Raw genomic sequence first — 17,452 nt, forward strand, 5'->3', positions numbered from 1 at the left:
TCCCCGCCCTCCCGGCGCCACCGCCCCGCCCCGCCCGCGCCGGCGCTGCCGCCCGCGCGGCGCCTTTAAGGGCTGGCCTACGTGGCAGCAGCAGCCGAGCGGCGGCGCGGCCCGGCCCGGCGCTCCCTCCCGCCTGCCCGCCCTTCCCGCGGCCCTCAGCCGAGCGTGAGGCCGGGCCCCAGGCGCGCAGCAGCCGGCAGCGCTCCCGTCCTGCCGCCATGGGCCAGAACGATATCATGAGCACCGCTGAAGACTTCGCGGATCAGGTGGGTGCCCGCCCGCTCGCCCTTCCCCGGCTGGGTGGCCTTTGTGCGCTGGGGCCGGGTGTGAGGGGGCGCCGCGGCGGGCTCCGCCTGAGGAGGGGGTTATGGCCGCCGCCCTGAGGGGCCCAGCTGGGCTGCGCTGGGGTAGATTGGGATGGCGGCGGCGCGGGCCCGGGGCCTGGCCCTGAGGAGGCTGGCGGCTTCCTGGGCCGATTCGGCTCTGAGGGGAGGCTGGGGGCTCGGTTCCCCGGCGGCGTGGGGGCGGCTAGCGCAGGCCCGGCGGCCGGGCTTCTGTGGGAGCGGCTGCCCCCTGCCCTCACGCGAGGCCCGTGTCTGCTCCTGAGCCGCCTGTACAGCGAGGCAGGGGAGTTCTCCTTGGGAGCTGGGCTTCTCCCTGGGAGCAGGAGGCTGAGCTGCTCTCGCTTTCTCAAAAGCTGTCTGGCTGGCAGATAGGGGGTAAAAGGGTGTGGGAAAGCGGGGTGAGGTGGTGGTGACAGGAAAGCAAAAATTGAAGCCTTGGCTGACACTTGGAAACCCAACCTGGAAGAGGTTTGCCAGCATTGTAGTACTGAGCTCAGAATTAGGGCAAAAGGAAGGCAAACAACCTGGTGTTGTCTTGTAATCTTTTTTTATATTTGCTTCGGTGGAAGCCCTTACAGATTTGTCTGTGAGATAAAAGTTTGTGATCTCTTATTATATGTGAGAGCAGGAACATTTTGATCTGCTAGTGATGGTGTTAGAAAGATCTCCACTGTCATGGTGATTCATCTAATTGAAAATAAGAGGCATCTAATCGCGTTTAGCAAGTTCTCTGGAAAACCTGATTCTGCCTGGTTCTTCAACTCTGCCTATGGAAGCAGCGTGAGTTGTGTGGTGCACGCTAACACGTCACAGCTCTGAGGGGGCTGTGCTGCTGCCTCTGTGTCTTGAGCCCAGTTTCACTGGGAAAACCTGTTCCATACTTCCTCCCCACCCCCAGATGGAAGACTGGTCTTGGAGACAGAGTTTCTTACGGTGTGTGGAGTATTCAGTTTAAGGGGTGTCCGCATCATCTTGGTCATCCTCTTTGCCCTCTCCTTTTGGAGAAAGTAAACTATCACTGTAGTGTTCAAATTACTTGCCAGAACTTACAAGCTTGTTCTGACCTTTTCATAACACTTCTCTGTTTATTCCTGTGTGATTATTTCTAGATGTCTTTAACACCCCTTTTTTCATACTACTGAAAGCTCTTTTGTCCAGCTAAAACGCAGTTTGCTTCCTCCCAAAATGAGTTTTAAATGGCACAACTTCATTTGTGCTTGGCTACATTCTATTTAAAGGTGAGTCTTTCCTTCAGCTGCAGAATTTGCAGTGTTTGCATACACTTACCCATCAAATTGCAAAACAATTTTTACAGCTTTCCAAGTAACTAACTCCTTTGATAATTCTGCCTCCAAATAGCTGCCTTGTAGCTCAGTGGGATACTTTCAGTACTGTGTGTGCTGCTAAAACTCAGTATCGCACCAGTGTAGGAGTGGAGAGACTTACTAAACAATAATCCTGGGTGTATGTTGCAAAGTTAACACTTGGCATTACAGAAGCTAGTTAGTTCATCTTGGATTAAAAAAAAATACTTGGAACATTTGGACTGAAATGATGTTGAAACTCCCCTCAATGGAGGTGGAGGTCATGAGGCTGGACAGTGGCTCTTCTGGGAGCTGAATGTATTCTCAGTGATAGCCTTGCTTTCTCCACTCCTTGTACTAGTGTTCAAGACTTAATGAGTCTTAATTTTTGTAGCATAAAAGCCCTGTGGGAAAATGTTACAGCTACTTCCATGGCTTATCAGTAAGTCCTGAATGTCTCTTACAAAAGCAAGAGTAATCTGTTCCTTAAATTCAAGAACTAAAGCTTAACTTTTCTCAGATACTGTAATTTCCCTTTGAATTAGCAAATTATGCCTTGAGTGCCAAGATACTCTGTAATAACAAGTGGCTCTTAATCCAGAGGTGAACTAGTGCACTGAAGGCATGGTCTTACAAGGCAGCTAAGCTTGCCTGACAGCTCCCTGTCAGTGAAAGGGGTTGTCCTGTTTCTCTCAAGGCTACGTTCCCCTTTTCCCTCACACGAGTGCTCTTCTGTCACTGGACTGTAGAGCTGAACTGGCAGGGAAAAAGTGCAGTTTATTTTTTTCTATTGGTTCAGTTATCCACTTGTTTAGGTCAAGTAAGCACCAATGCTGGTGGTGGGATCACTTGTGATGAGAACTGGCCGTTAGTTTAGCTTGGCTGTACTGTGAGTTTGTAGCCCACAGGCACACAGTATGGCTGGTGAGCAGTTCTGCTCTGAGCTCTTAGCAGTTTCCAAGGTCCGCAGCCAGCGGAGGAGACAGCTACTTGGTGGGTGTTGGGAGGTGGTCCTGTTGATTTCAGAGAAGGCAATTTGCTAGATATTGGGGAGGCTGGGAAAAGCTATTAAGGGTTCTTAAAATCTAGGTGATACACAGTGCAAGAAAATCAGGATCTTGGTTCAAAATGATGCCCAACTACAGGCTTTATGGACTGGTTTGTTCTTTGAGCACCAGCTCAATGTTACTAATTAAATAATTTACATGCTCGGAAATTAAGCCCTTTTTTAGTCAGTCTTGTTAAAATATTACATGCTAAGCCCTTCAGTGCAGTCAGAATGTACTGCTGACATTATTGTACTGAAAATAGCTGTGTCTGGGACCTGTACTGATTGTTTGGGGTTATAGAACTGGTTGTCTCCCCTCTGTAATCCCTGTAAGAGGGAGCAGATTTCAAGCAACTTTTCAAGTTTCTTTAATAATCTTTAGGAATGTGGGTGCCTGGTATTTCTGCTGTTCTAAAAAAAAAAAGTTATGGACAAACATGCAAGGAAACTATTGAGTCATTGTACTGCAGTGAAAGGGCTGTAAGGGAGATCCAGACTCTGGGGGTTTTATTTAATTTTCCAACATAAATGCTGATGCACTAGTTCAGCTAGTTCTAACATCTTGGTATCCTATTTTGCAGAAGACGGAAGGGAGAAGAAAACATTTCATTGTTAGTCTGAACTTTTTTTGTGTGTTATATTAAAAAACCTGAATTTGGAAACATTTTCTGTAACTTTGTCATGTCACTGCGCTGATTCCTTATCATTATAAGCCAGATGACCTAGTTGGAAAGGCTGGGAAATAATCTTCCCATAAAGAGTGATAGCAAAATGCAATACATGACTATAAATCCCATTTTACCGATTTGATTAATAAATAGCCTTTTTGAAAAGGGATGGTGTAAAGCGTGCTTCAGAAGTGAAAAGCATTGTCATGAGAAATCTTCCTGCAATTAAAAACTTGATTAAGGTTGGCAATGTTCTAGTGGGTCAGAGCTCTCTTCTTGCCTTCTGAAATAAGTGGGAAAGCCTTGGTTCCCAGTTTTCACAGATAACTTGTAGACATTGATTAGCCCAATGTGATGGGTGTTGCAGCCCTTGTGATTTTTTTTTTAGGTGGGATCTCCTTAAGTGGATACATACAGGCTGGTGAAAGGAAGTGATAGGGGGTTTTTCCTATCTTAAGAAATAGGATTTTTCTACCCAGAGGATTGAGCATACTATTCCAGAGATGATCACAGGTGTCCCAGGCTGCTAGAGGTCTGTGGCCTCCCAGAACAAAGCAATCCCTGAAATGAATAAAAGCTAGATATTTGGAATATGCCTTTATCAGAAGCTCTAGACTAACAATAATTATGTGTGATATAATAATTATGTGTGTGCAGCCCCCAAGAAGGCATTCTGCATAGATTAGCAGACTGCTGTCCATCACCATGCTCATAACTTCCCTGGTCCAAGAACACACATGTACACACAGAGCAAAGGTGTTTACTTGGACAGAATGTACCTAGATGACAGCAAAAATTCCCAACATCTGGCAGCGTATTGGTCTTAAAATACCTGTAATTATGCTATGGTGTATACACTTTAACAAAATGGACTGGATTTTTAACGAATTTGGAACTGTTAGAAAGCATGGTAAGAGTCAAAACAGAATCACTTTAATACCTGTTTTGGGGCAGGTCTGCTCGTGGTTTTCAAAAGGAGGCTTGAAATATTCAAAATAGGTTTTGAGCAGAGATGTGATTTAGGGATCCCTGGATGTTCTTGTGCATCTTTGCTTGTTAAACTGAGAGGAGCATTTAAATCTTATCTTTGCCTTTCTAATCCCGTTAGAGGGGGAAGTGGCAACACAAAGCCTCTCTAGTGTGCTAGTGACTTGGCTGCCAACACAGAACCAGCTGTTCTTTAAAATAGTTTTACTTCAGCGTTTTGTTGTCTTTTCTCAAGATGTTTTGCTTCTTGCAAGGAGACAGTATGTGCTAAGAACAGTTGATGAAAAGCCCACAGCAGAATAAGCCATCCAGTTACTTGATGTCATGAGTTTAACGCTGCCACCTCCATCAATCTCAACAGTTTTGATTTGGCTTACATGTGTTGTGCTCAGTGGAGTGTGTGTTTCAACCCCGCTGTCTTAGTTGGGTATTTTATTAACTGCAGCTACCAGTTTTTCCCATGTTTGCTGCTTTTTTTCTGTGTGAATCATAAAGGAAATAGGAAGTGGTCTCAGGCTGCAGTGGTTGAGCCACATGTTGCTAGTGATGTGTAGGGACAAACCCAGGATGTCTGGTACTATTAGTTTAGTCCCGCTTCTGGAGATCTCCTGTTTCTTAGAATTTACTGTCTTTAGTTAAATTCCTTAGCTGATTTATACCCAAATCCTGTAACTGGAAATTCCCTTGATGTCTGTTACTTTCTATAACTACCATGTAATTGTTCTCTTCTTTCTCTCTGGATCTCCATGGCCAGTTGTTCTGTTGGTTTGGATTTTTGTTCATACAGTCTGTTTCTGAAGCCTGTTTACTTGAAGCTTGCCACGTACAGAGGTTTCAAGTTGTGGTAGCAAAGTAAATGCAGCTGCATGAGGTATGGATGTCCAAAGATGACATGTGTCGTGATAAGGAAGCTTAGCACCGCAGCTGCCTCAGGCTTTACTCTTTCTGACATGGCTTAAGCTGATGGGATGTACACACTTATGTTTAACAGATAGCGTTAAATTCCCTCTATATGCCATGAGAACATGTGAACGTTAAATGTGTTCTTGGCTTCTTCACCTGGACTGTTGGCAGTCGTTTGGTTTCAGGGAAGGGGAAGATTAGATCAGTTCATGTTGACCCACTTCACAACAACAAAGATGAGGCCTAGAGGCAGATATTGTCTTGTTTGCTTTCCCTGCCCCCCCCCCCCTTTTCACAGCAGTGTGTTTTTCCTTTTCTTAAAGATGCCCAGCAGTTGTCCTGTTTAATTCCCTTCTAGACCAAAGTTGCCTGTTCTGTCTTGACAAGGCAAACTTAGTTTACAAACCACTTTTGGCTTTGTACTATTTCCAAAACAACTTTATCCTTAGTATTCCTCAGCAAGTTTGTTGAAATGCACAGTAAAATCTGGGAGAGGAGAGATCTGTAAACCAAGATGTGTGTCTCTTTCGGTGACAAAGATCACAAATTTTCTTCTGACTCATTCATCCAATCATTTCTATGGTTTAAAGCCTGAAGTGGCAGCCCTGAGTCAGAGTACAGCTGCACTTAAAATGCCCTTGATTAACTTGAGTCCTGACCCTTAGACTCTGGATGCATGCAGTACAACTAGTGTAGCTTGTCCCGATACTAGCTGTTTAACTGACTATTAAGCAGGTTTGATGAATTGCCTTTCTTGTGATGACCTTCAGTTACACAGTGAGCAAGGCTTGGCATTTGCACAGGATTTGGAAGAGTCTTTAGTATTTACTAATTAATGTGGCAAGAATAAACTTCCAGAAATGGCTTGAGTCTCCTTTCTCTGCACTTGCATATACACTGGAAGTATGCAACGCTGCCAGAACTTTACAAAAAGATTCTGCGCAAAAAGAAACAAATCAGCTGTATTGTCTGACCTGAAGTCAATGTAAATACTGAATTATGAAATAAAAGGCTTGTGTGCCTTTTCTGTCCATTTTTTATAATACAGTTCAATGTGGTCTGGAAGATGCCTGTACACATGTTGGCTCCCCCACAACTTTTCAGGTTTGAAGTATTCTAATATTGCATAAACTGTTTGACACGTCAGACTGTGGGATAATGGGGTTTTGTTAAATGGCTCCACAGAGATCCCTGCGTTAGAACTAGGAGGAGGAGTCCGGCAGCTTTGCGTGAGGGCTTGTGGCATGGGCATTTGCTTTCACAAGTGTCAACCTGCCCAAACTACTCCTGTCATCTGAAGGTACAAAGCTGCTGGATAATCTTGTAGTTAGTTCTAGATTAAATTTACATTTGTTTCTTACTGGATTGCACTTACTCAAACAGTAGCATATGCTGACTCCAAATATGTTCTTCTAGTGATCTGGCTGAGCTGAGCCTGTGCATGAAATGGGCCAGCCAAGTGGCAGCTTGCATTCTGAGTGACAACCAAATCCTCATGGAAGTCTCCATTAAGTAAGAACCAGTGCTGTTCAGGAAACTGGGTGACAGTTAAGCACTTGTCATAATCCAGAGGCTGCAAGTTTTCCTCTGCACCTCGCAGTCCTGTAGAGCATGCTTGCCCAGACACTGTTTGGCAATTCTGTTTGTTTCTTGTAATTATTATAATTGTAGAGCAAACTCGCCACTGGGCTGGCAGGGTAGAGGGGTACGTGGGACCAGGTACATCTTGCATTCACAAGAACTAAAGCTCAGCCTCTGCTGCACAGTGATATAGTTTCCTTTTAGCTAGTACACTGAACTGTAGGTGTAAACGCCTGTTTTCTTTCTGCAGAGAATGCTGGGTTTAATAGAAGTAGAAACTGCGTGTACTTGCATGAAACGGCACCCTCCTCTGTGCAACAGCTACGCTAATCTAATAGCTGCTGCTGCTACACAAGTACACATGCTTTGCACTGTTGCCTTTCTGAGCTGTTAGAGGGAACTAGCTTGGCAGAAAGCTTATTAATTTATTTTTTTTTTTAGCTTGTACAGAGTTAGTCTTCTGTCAGCCTGACTCCCTCAATCAGTTTGGTACAGGGTGCTGAGTGCCTGAGCACGTGGGTGGGAGAGGATTGCCCTTTCAGCTCCTGGCTATCTGATAGTTGAACTGTAACATGAAACCCTGAGGAAGACAAACTAAACCCAAGGTCAGCCCTCATCTGGTAAGAGCTCCATCAAAACACAGTTCCTGTTACATAGAAAGGTGCTGCTGGATCATGCTTTTCTCCAAGTCCTTGTCTAAAATGCTCTTTGGATGGAGCATGGCAACAGGTTTCCCCCGCTGCCGCCAAGTGTTCCCAAACTGGAGTGGAGAAGAATTGTATTAAATCCAAGTCCCAAGTATGTGTTTCTCTCTGGATGTTGATGACCCTGTGTGCATGAGAACTGTTGACCTCAATCTGCAGAGTGCATGGATCTGTTATGCCTTGAGTATCACCTTGCCTTCCTTCCCTGCTAACGATGCTGTCTGCCCATGCAGTTCCTGAGAGTGACGAAGCAGTACCTTCCCCACGTGGCCCGCCTGTGCCTGATCAGCACCTTCCTGGAGGATGGCATCCGCATGTGGTTCCAGTGGAGTGAACAGAGGGATTACATTGATGGCACATGGAACTGTGGCTATTTCCTGGCCTCCATCTTTGTGTTCATAAATCTCTTCGGGCAGCTGAGTAAGTGGCTCTAAGGCTGTTACGGTGGATGCCAGAGCACTCCAGTGTGTCTGCCACCCTGGCTCATGTAAGCACTGTGAATTGTGTGAGCACAGGATGCCTTGCTGATTTCTTAATAGCCATTGACAGCTTAGAACGGATAGTACTACATTGGCTGAATGAAAAGAACTCTTAATTGACTCACTTCAGCCTATCTTGGAAGTAGTCTTAGAGAATTTATTGTGACACACTACCTCTGAGTCACAAGATGCCAAGAATCCATTACTACAATCTGTTTTCAGTTCTGTACCTATATCTATAATCACATACCACACCCCTGAATTCTCTAAATGAAATACTCATGTTTTCTTAAATAGGGCAGTGTTAAGACTTTCTCAGCCTCCTGTTTTTATGGGTATTAATCTCAATGGCCAAGTCTTATCCTACAGTTGTACACTTAAGCCTGAGAGAGTGCTTGTGTCAGAGACTTTCAAAGCCCAGGAATCAAAATAATCCCAGAAGTGGAGCTTCTGCATGTGTGCAGGGTTGCCTTGGGGCATCGGAAGTGGAGAGGAGTAAAATTCTTTTCTGTTTATATTGTCTCTGATCTACTGTTTTTGATTCTTCTGCCAATTTCTTGGCCTGTGTCTGGGTTTGGATATTTATTTAGTCTCATTTTTGTGTAGTCAGCTTAATGTAGTTACCAGTCTTCATGTAAGTGGCAAAGGCTGTCAGTGCTTTGTGATGGAAGACTTGAGGAGGAATATAAAACAAAAGCTTTCAAGGAAAAAGAATATAATGTGTTTGCCCTAACAGTTATCTCAATTAAAAAAAAAAAAAAAGGCAAATCCATAATTAGTTGAGTTTCTTTTTAACTTCTTTTAATGCTTTAACACTGATAGCTGCTGTACAGTCCTGTGTTGGGGACTGCATTCAGCATGTGCTTACCCTTTATAAAACAAAAGGTACTTCTGGAATGATATTTTAAAATGCACTAAAACTTCTAAGTTCTTGAACTGATTTGTGCCATTAAAATTTCCTGTCTGGTGTTCTTTGTGGCACATTTGAAAGAAATCGGTCTGCTCAGTTCAAAACCAGTTGGCATTCCTGCAGCATCTTTTCCTGTGCAAGCCAGAAGTGTAACTGTGTTCAATTTCCCCAACTCAGGCGGCTGTATCCTGGTGCTGAGTAGGAACTTTGTGCAATATGCCTGCTTTGGACTGTTTGGAATTATAGCATTACAGGTAGGAAGCTTAAGTCTTCAGCCCTTCTAAACTGTATCTTTCAAATCTTCTCTTAGCCCCAGTCCTACCAACATATTTAAATACAACTTGCAACCCTGGAATTTTTCTCCACCTTGGCCTAGTGCCAGTCCTCAATGGCATTGAACTGTTTTGCTGCTTCTGTCCTTCTGATGTGCCCAATAGATCCTTGGCTGTAATTGCAATTAGTCAGCTGGAGACATCGATTCAATACTTGACCTTGACCAATTTAGCAGAAGTAACTTGCAAGTCACCTGTATGTCAGTAACATGCCAAATGTGGAACTTGCAGTTGCTTTGGCCTTCAGCACACAGCTTTTAGAAAGGGCTGTCCTCCTCACAAAGGATCCTAGCTAGTAGCATCCTTCCTGTCCAAAACCAATGCATTTTTGCAGGGGCTAATGTGAAAGCAGAATTCTGGCTTCTGTTCCCTGTTTTACGCTGACTCACTGGACCACATTGATGTAACCTACCTTGTTTTGTTCAGTATAACATACTTATAATTCTACTATGGATAGTACAGCCTTGAGATTATAACAGAAATTCAGAAATTACATGGTGTCTTAACCTGTTTTATTCTTCGCCTAGACTATTGCATACAGCATTCTATGGGACCTGAAGTTCTTGATGAGGTATGCCTACTCAAAAATTTTTATCAAAATGGAACAAAAATTGTTGGCTGTCACTGCTGCTTACTGACAGAGGAAATGATCTTTGTACATAGTATTTACTAGAAAGATTTTACAAATTATACATTTATGTTAAACAAGAAATGACAGCACTTAAAATGAGTAGAGTCTGTGGAAGGGAAAGACAAATCCCAACCCACTGGGATCTGAGTGCTTCTGTTACTAATGTCCTTGCTGAGAGCTCACAAAACTGTCCAAACTGGACAGGGAGCTTGCTATTATTTCCTAAATAGCAACTGTGCTTATGCATGACTGAAGCAATTTTCCAAGAAAACTAAAGCATGCAGATACTAGAGTGGTTTCTGGGATTTTAGATCTCTAACATCTTCTCTAAGTAGAAGAAAGGGTTCTTAAACATGAGCTTTCTTGTCAAGTCCTAGCTATTACCTTTTTACCACTCTTCTCTGAGAGGAGGGTGGGGGGCAGCACAAAAACTGCGTTCTGGGCTTACTACAGCCCTGGAAATTTGTAACCTCTTTAGCAGTACTGCTGTTCTGTTTCCTCAAAGCAACTTCTGAACTACTTTGGCATGTGTGGCTAAACCTGAGGTACAGAGTAACTTCAACATGATTAAATTCATGCTGTAACAGATGCTAAGCAACTTTGCCTGAGCTGTGAGTGCTGGGCTTCCCTGGCAGGCTGTATGTGTCTGGACAGGCTTGTGGAAATTTTGTGTACAACACTACTGTTTCAGCTGTGAAGCCTAATGCAGATGTGCAGAGTAGGTCACTCCTCACTAGCATGCAGATTCTTACTGAGTTTAAATTGTCAGATGAGACTTAAAATCTATAGATCACTGCCAACTGTAGTAAATGGCGCTTTTTTTTGTTCCCCTTTCTGTAGGAATCTTGCCCTTGGGGGAGGCTTGCTGCTGCTTTTGGCTGAGTCGCGCTCAGAGGGGAAGAGCATGTTTGCTGGTGTTCCTACCATGCGGGAAAGCTCTCCTAAGCAGTATATGCAGCTGGGGGGCCGTGTGCTGCTGGTCCTCATGTTCATGACACTGCTACATTTTGATATGAACTTCTTTTCTGTAAGTATCTGAGTATAAAAGTGTGAGTTAAGGAACTAGAATAGAGTACCAACTCCTAGATTGGCTGTAGGACCTGCTCAGTGAGTCTCTTTTAGTAGAATTAATGTTTAGGAAGTTATTAGATCATCTATGCCATGACAACCTGTTCTGTTGAACTATCCGTGTCTGTTCTTATGTTTATGTATCTCTTAAAGAACAATGTGTAAGCTGATGGTTTTTTTTCCTTGCAGATTCTGCAGAACATTGTGGGCACAGCCCTGATTATCTTGGTGGCAATTGGCTTCAAGACTAAGCTGGCTGCCTTGACTCTAGTCATCTGGCTTTTTGGCATCAACATCTACTTCAATGCCTTCTGGACCGTCCCAGCCTACAAGCCCATGCACGACTTCCTCAAATATGATTTCTTCCAGACCATGTCTGTAATTGGAGGTCTCCTCCTCGTGGTTGCACTGGGTCCTGGTGGAGTCTCCATGGATGAGAAGAAAAAAGAGTGGTAACAGGAATAGCAACACTTCTTGGGACATAAAATACTAAGTCCAGAACTGATTCTCTATGGATTCAACAAAAACTGCCAGCATTTTACACATACATGTCCCCTTCCTATTAAAGGCACAGATGTTTTGAATTTGATTTACAGTGGCACCAGTAATATAATAGATAAAATCCTATTTCTTCAAGGAATGTTGCCTAGGCTTATTCTAACTTCCTAGATTTGGAACTAACCCAAGGAACCTGCATTTTGCTGATGCTTCAGTGAGTTGCAGTAGAACAGTTGCTGGTTTTAATGTCAGCAATGTTTTAAAATTTGAAATACTGTGAGCAGATACAGCTGTATCATTCAATGTGCTGTTGGGTTCTAGCTATAACTGAAAAAGTGGATCCCCTTTCTCGCCCTCATCGAAACAGTTTTGTGCATAAGGAGTTCCATTACTGGTTATAGCATTGCTTATAAAGGTGGAAAGCAGCATCCAAAAAAAAAAACCCCAAAAAATCACTGTTATTTTGCTGCTCAGAGACCTGTAACTATATTTTTGTTTAACAGCAGGGGAGGTCTTTCCTGCCCCCAAACAGAAAGCAAAAAGAAAAGCCTGAAAGTAGTTGTACCTCCCTCTAAGTAAGGAAAGGGAGAGGGTTTTCTAACATGTCCCAGGCCTGCTCTTGAGGGGAACAAGGGAGAATCCTGTATTGCTAATTGGGAATCCTGTATTGCTAATCAGACTTAAAGAAGGAAGTTGGGGAGATACTCCTCAAGAGACATAATGTTAGATCCTGTGAAAATTCTGTGCCAAAACAACTCTTTCCCCAGTTGTCCCTCCTGAATTCCCAAGAAGGGAGCCAGGTTGTGCTGCAGGTTCCATAGTAAAAGCTCCTTTCTGCTATTAACCAGCTACCATCCATATATGCCCCAAATCCATATCTGAATTGCAGGTTATTGGTGAAAGTGTCTTCAGAATTACAGAAGCTCCCCTTTTCCCCGCACTCAGTACATGCGAGATGAGAGCAGCCACTCTTCTAATCTGTAGTCTTTGCTTCTTAGATTCACTTCAGTCTGTCTCTCAGCTGTAGAAGTCCCAGCTGACTGAACAGCGGCAGAGCTGGGGTGCTGAACTCCCGAGTGCAGCCCCTGCTGTCTGCCATCTCGGGGTGCACCTGAGGTGTGTAGGGAGGAATGTGGAAGTCAGTGGTGTGCTGCCGTAGCCCCGGTTCTCAACCCTGTATGCAAATGGTTATAGCTGAAGAATGCAAGTGCATTCACTGTGCAGTGAACAAGCAGCCAGGGATGTAACTTGTGTGTTCAGAGGGAAGAACTCTTCAGCATGATGGTGAGGAGACAGGAAGGTCCTGTTTTCAGCTCTCGGTGCCACAACCTCTGTGCCATGAACATGCTTAGTGCTGCTCAGAGGCGGCATTTTGCCCTCTGCTAGTCAACTAGGTGAACCTCTTTCACTAGATGAGAATTCTAGAAAGTGTGAGCCCTACCAACTTGCTTACATGACATTGATTCCTTGCACTGTTGTCTCCCTTGAGAAAGCTGCTCAACTGTTTGTTCAAGGAGTAATTCAGCTGAATGTCTCCAGCAGGAGCTATTTACCAGGGTCTCCTGGTAAGGACACTAACCTGGACAGTTCAGCTTAACGGTTGCTTTTTAGGAGATGAAACTAGGCAGAAAGAACTGATGACAAATAGTGATTTCATCATCTTCAGGGGAAAATAGCCTATGTAATAGCAAGATGTGGTGCTGCTGAAGGAAACTAACTGGTATTTGGGGGTAGATGGGAGGGGAAGCCAGCATTTAAGGGCAGGTCATGAAAAAGGTGTTCTTTTTTAAATAGGTTTTGAAAGAGAAGTTTCCATCTCCAGTGTTCACTGTGCCTGTCTCTCCATAGCAAACCAAACTGTCCTTTACATTACACATACACAGCACAGGCTGCTTTTTCTCAGTTTCACTGCAGGTCTTACAGTGGTTTTAGACTACATCAAGGCAACCATTCTCAGATACCTTAACTGCTGTTGATGTCAGTAGCATTTATAAATGGAATGACAGAAACAACTCCTGTAAGCAGTGCTTTAAGTTGGCTTTCTCAGCTTTGTGTCCTGTCTTAACTAAAGAGCTGGATGACAGACTAGTCAGAAATACTGACTGGTTTGTGAAAATAAAGTCCCCTTTCCAACAAAATACCCCAAGAAAAGGAACTGAATACTGTCCCTTGCAGCAGAAGTATTTCAGTAATAAAGGGGCACACTAGGTGAGGGCATTACAAGGTATTTCTAGGCAGCACGGTATGCACTTACTAACTGTGAGTCCTGATGCAGAAGGTTCTGGTTTCCTACATACGCTGCTGTATTTGTGCATCTCCCAAAAATACAGTGACCTCTCCCCATGGCTGAGAAGCTCTCACAAGCAGGATGTCAGCTATCAATTGGCTGTGCAAAGTGTTCTGGAATTCATTCTGAATATATTTTTGCTCTCTATGTGGAAAAATAAATAAGTATAAATTCTCATTTTATGCTGTATTTTGTACCTTAGTTGTGTTTGAAAATGTTTTGATTTTTGGAAACAATCAAAATAAAACAATGGCATCTTTGTATCCACTTGCCGTGTGTGACTGGTGACACTCTGCAGATAGGCTACCTGGAAATGCTGGTTAGTGGACTTGGGCTTTCTCTCCCATCTTCTGAAAATCCTCTTTCCATAATGGGGTCTGACCGCACCAGTCGTCCTTCCCTGGGGGGGGGTGGGGGGGGGTGGCTTAAGGCTGTTCAAATACCAGTTAATTCCACCCCACTATTCCCCTCCCCAGTAACAGTTAACTAGAATGGGCAAACACTTTGTCTCATGCACCTGCTAGCATTGTTATACAACAGGCTTCAGGCTGTGTGTTTATCATAAAATTTATTTGCCGTTGGTTGCTTTCTTTAAGTTCTTGGGGTTTTGATGATGATGACTCTTGAATTTCTTCTGTAAAGGGCCTGACTGTTTCTGTAGAGGAAAAAAGGTTAAATCAGCTTATTCCTAAAACCCAAATCCAGCCTGGCCTAAGAAAGCTTAAAAGAGAAACAGTGTGGTCTCCTTTATCACCAGAGACAGAACAAGCACAGAGCCAGCCAGGATCTTTCCTTGCCCTGCCCTGGAAGTTGGCATTTTCTCAGTGACGAGGGTTTCATTCGATACGAACGGTGACAGCCTCCCTGCAGCAACAAACCTAAACTTCATCCAGTCTTAACTTCCCAGTTTGATATGGTTACAAAGGGTCCAGCACCTTCCTCAGGGGCTGCCCGAGAGTGTGAAAGGTTTATCCATCTTTATGGATCTAACATCTGCCTGCTTCCCACACTGAGAAGGACCGAGGTGTGTCCCATAAGGCAGGACCTGGCCAGCTCCTCAAAAGAGGCAGAAAAAGGCTCTGGATTGACCCTGTGACTTCAAAAGGGTTTAACTTGTGTTTGCGTGTCTGGGGAGGAAGGTTACAGAACCCACAAGACACGCTTCACTCTCCCTGTTAAGACAGCGTGCAGCAGGATCCTGTCAAAGATGAGCTCTTTATACAGGCAGGAACATCCCTAGTTACTGTGGACAGGATAACATTTACTGGTAGTAATTCATGCCTCAGGATGCGAGTCTGGCTGGCACACGGGGAAAGTCTGTTCTGAGCAGCTTTGCACCTTCTGCTGGTTCTCAGACAGTAATAGATCAGACAAACACCTACGGGAGGGGATCCCAGCTCCATGCTCCCCTGCTGCTGCAGTGACTCCCACCTTTCCTCTTTTGTTGCCAACTGCTCTGCTGACACGTGTTCTTCCACCATCCTTTCTGTTCACCTCACCATTCTGCTTGGTCCCATCATCCTCGCTGTCTGTTGCAAAGTCATCGCTGCCTTTTGTGGTTTGTGGAGCTGCTGGGCTTTTTTCTGGGAAGAGTGCAGCTAAAACACAAAGATGTAGCTCAAAATCAGCTCCCTGTGCACACAGGTTCTGCCTCCCCCTACCTTTACTTTGAGGGCATTTTGGAAGGTGATTTGCCAGGCTGCTTCCAGTCAGCAAGCATCTGTGTGTCACTACCGAAATACTCGGGGAAATAAACACGGTGGTGTTTTAATCTGCCCGGTGCTCTCACTAGCCCGTTCTGGCAAGGCAGCGCCTCCGCCTGTAAGCCAACCTGTCAGACTCAAGGACTTGCTGAGAAACAAAGCAGCAAATCCCAGCGCAGTGCATCTTGTATCCCTCCCCCTCACACTTTATGTGATCCAACTCTGGTTATTACTTAGTGATAACTGCTATTTCTTACTTGGTGGTGATAAGCTTTTTCAAAACCCAAGAACCCCAAACCGGATGGAAGTCACGTGCCTTCAGCAACATGAGCATTATAAAGAAACTGGGAGAAAATTAGCCGACAAATTCCCTTCAGGACATAAAGGATACCAATGTTCTTACGTGGATACAGGTCACTCATGCTGTCATCTGTCTCCTCTCCACCCTCGTCGCTGGACTTCGGCTCCCAGAATTCCTCTTTTCTGTAAGGCTGCCTGCTCCCATTCATTTGGTCATCAGGGTGCTGCATCTGCTGCTTCTTCTGTCGCAAGCAGGCAGGGACGTACTCCACTCCTTCCTTCTGGCACTCCTCGTCTAACAGTGCAAAGCGTTGGGCAGCACTTAGTGAGGCTGCCCAGTCACCCATGTCCTTTTAGTACCCAACTCTAGCTTACATTAAATGCAACTCAGAGGTATGCCAAGCTCCAACTCTAACATACATTCATGGAATCCACAGCGACACTATAGTCCATGACAGACAGGAAAGATGTTAACACAGAGGCTGTGCTGGACATGTGAACCACCCTCTCTGGGGAAGTTTCAGAACTGCTCCTCTCAAGTCAGGGTGTTCCAAGGTATTTGCTGGAAGGTGACTGCTCCCTACATCTGGGATCCTCCTTCCTAGCTGAGGGGCACACACAGCAACAGCTGTACATTACTGTCAATCTAAGGAAAACTGATCCCTTCACACAGATCTACTGGAATCTCAGCAGCGTAGGGAAAAAAGTTGTCTGGTTATATCTTCAGAAAAGCTACTTACATCTTTTTAGGGCCTTCTGATAGCGCTTCCCTTGGACATGACGCAGCACGTGCTCTGGAAACTTGTTGATGTGTCTGAGAGTGAGCTTGCAAAACAGCTGGTGTCTGACAGACACAGGAAGAAAGAGCCAGCAACAGGGTTTAAGTATGCGATTACTTAATAACTTTTCACTTACAAGCACTGTGCTCAAAGTTGATACTTTATAAAGACTTTCCCCATCTCCCAAAACCCATAAAGACTCAAGAACTTTGCAAAGCTCAACCACTTTATGTCTAAGATTGAACAAAGTGTAAAGCATAATGCACAGAAGGAAGAATACCTACAGATTCTTTGTGCTGGGCACTATGTGGGGCTCAAACTTGCCATAGTCGAACTCTCTGGCAGTCTTTACCAGCCGCTGATACTTCTTGCCATTAGTATAAGCCTGCAGCTCCGACAGTCGACATGGCATCTCATGGCCTGTCAGCCTGCATCTCACCTGAAGAAAAACAGTAGCTGGTCAGGGAAGGCCAGGGGGCTACCACAGAGCTGGGGAGGGCAGGGGAGGCCTCAGGCTCCCACCAGCGCCTTCCTCCGACTTCTACAGCGGGAGAAAAGCCTCCGGGCCAGGGACCTCACTGGGGCTGAGCCCACCTGCCGGAGAACTTTCCCGGCCCGCTGCCAACCGGTCTCGTCGCCCGCGACGGCCCCCTCCGGAGTCCCGGCCCCGGCCTTCCCTCACGAACCCCTCAGGGAGGCGGCCCCAGTCCCCCCTCCGGGGGCGGCCCCGACCCTCATGGTGCCCCTCCGCCCCACACGGGCCGGCTCCAGCCTCACCTTGCCCGGCTCCGCGAGGCTAAGGAGCGGGTGCTGCCGCAGGAAGAGCCGCTCCTTCTCGGGTACTGCAGCCATGGCCGCGCCGCCGCCAGGCGCCAGCCCCGCCATAGAGAGGCGCCGCCAGAGCGGAGCTCACCTCCCCTTCCGGT

General features: G+C 45.4%; 2 protein-coding genes across 2 annotated transcripts; one reads left to right on the forward strand and one right to left on the reverse strand.

Annotated features, from left to right (window-relative positions):
* Positions 1-70: 70 nt before the first annotated feature.
* On the forward strand, positions 71-11,957 carry SURF4 (surfeit 4). Its single transcript, XM_037400551.1, has 6 exons — positions 71-266; positions 7,773-7,959; positions 9,106-9,182; positions 9,788-9,831; positions 10,732-10,918; positions 11,149-11,957. Exons 1-6 carry the CDS (start codon positions 219-221, stop codon positions 11,413-11,415), a joined length of 810 nt encoding a protein of 269 aa, XP_037256448.1. The 5' UTR covers positions 71-218; the 3' UTR covers positions 11,416-11,957.
* A 2,338-nt stretch (positions 11,958-14,295) lies between these two features.
* On the reverse strand, positions 14,296-17,437 carry SURF2 (surfeit 2). Its single transcript, XM_037399360.1, has 6 exons — positions 17,304-17,437; positions 16,811-16,965; positions 16,488-16,591; positions 15,851-16,042; positions 15,176-15,342; positions 14,296-14,399 (listed from the first exon to the last, which is right to left on the reverse strand). Exons 1-6 carry the CDS (start codon positions 17,409-17,411, stop codon positions 14,313-14,315), a joined length of 813 nt encoding a protein of 270 aa, XP_037255257.1. The 5' UTR covers positions 17,412-17,437; the 3' UTR covers positions 14,296-14,312.
* Between the last annotated feature and the right edge of the window lie 15 nt (positions 17,438-17,452).

This window comes from Falco rusticolus, chromosome 9, assembly GCF_015220075.1.
Source record: "Falco rusticolus isolate bFalRus1 chromosome 9, bFalRus1.pri, whole genome shotgun sequence".
Taxonomy (NCBI): Eukaryota; Metazoa; Chordata; class Aves; order Falconiformes; family Falconidae; genus Falco; species Falco rusticolus.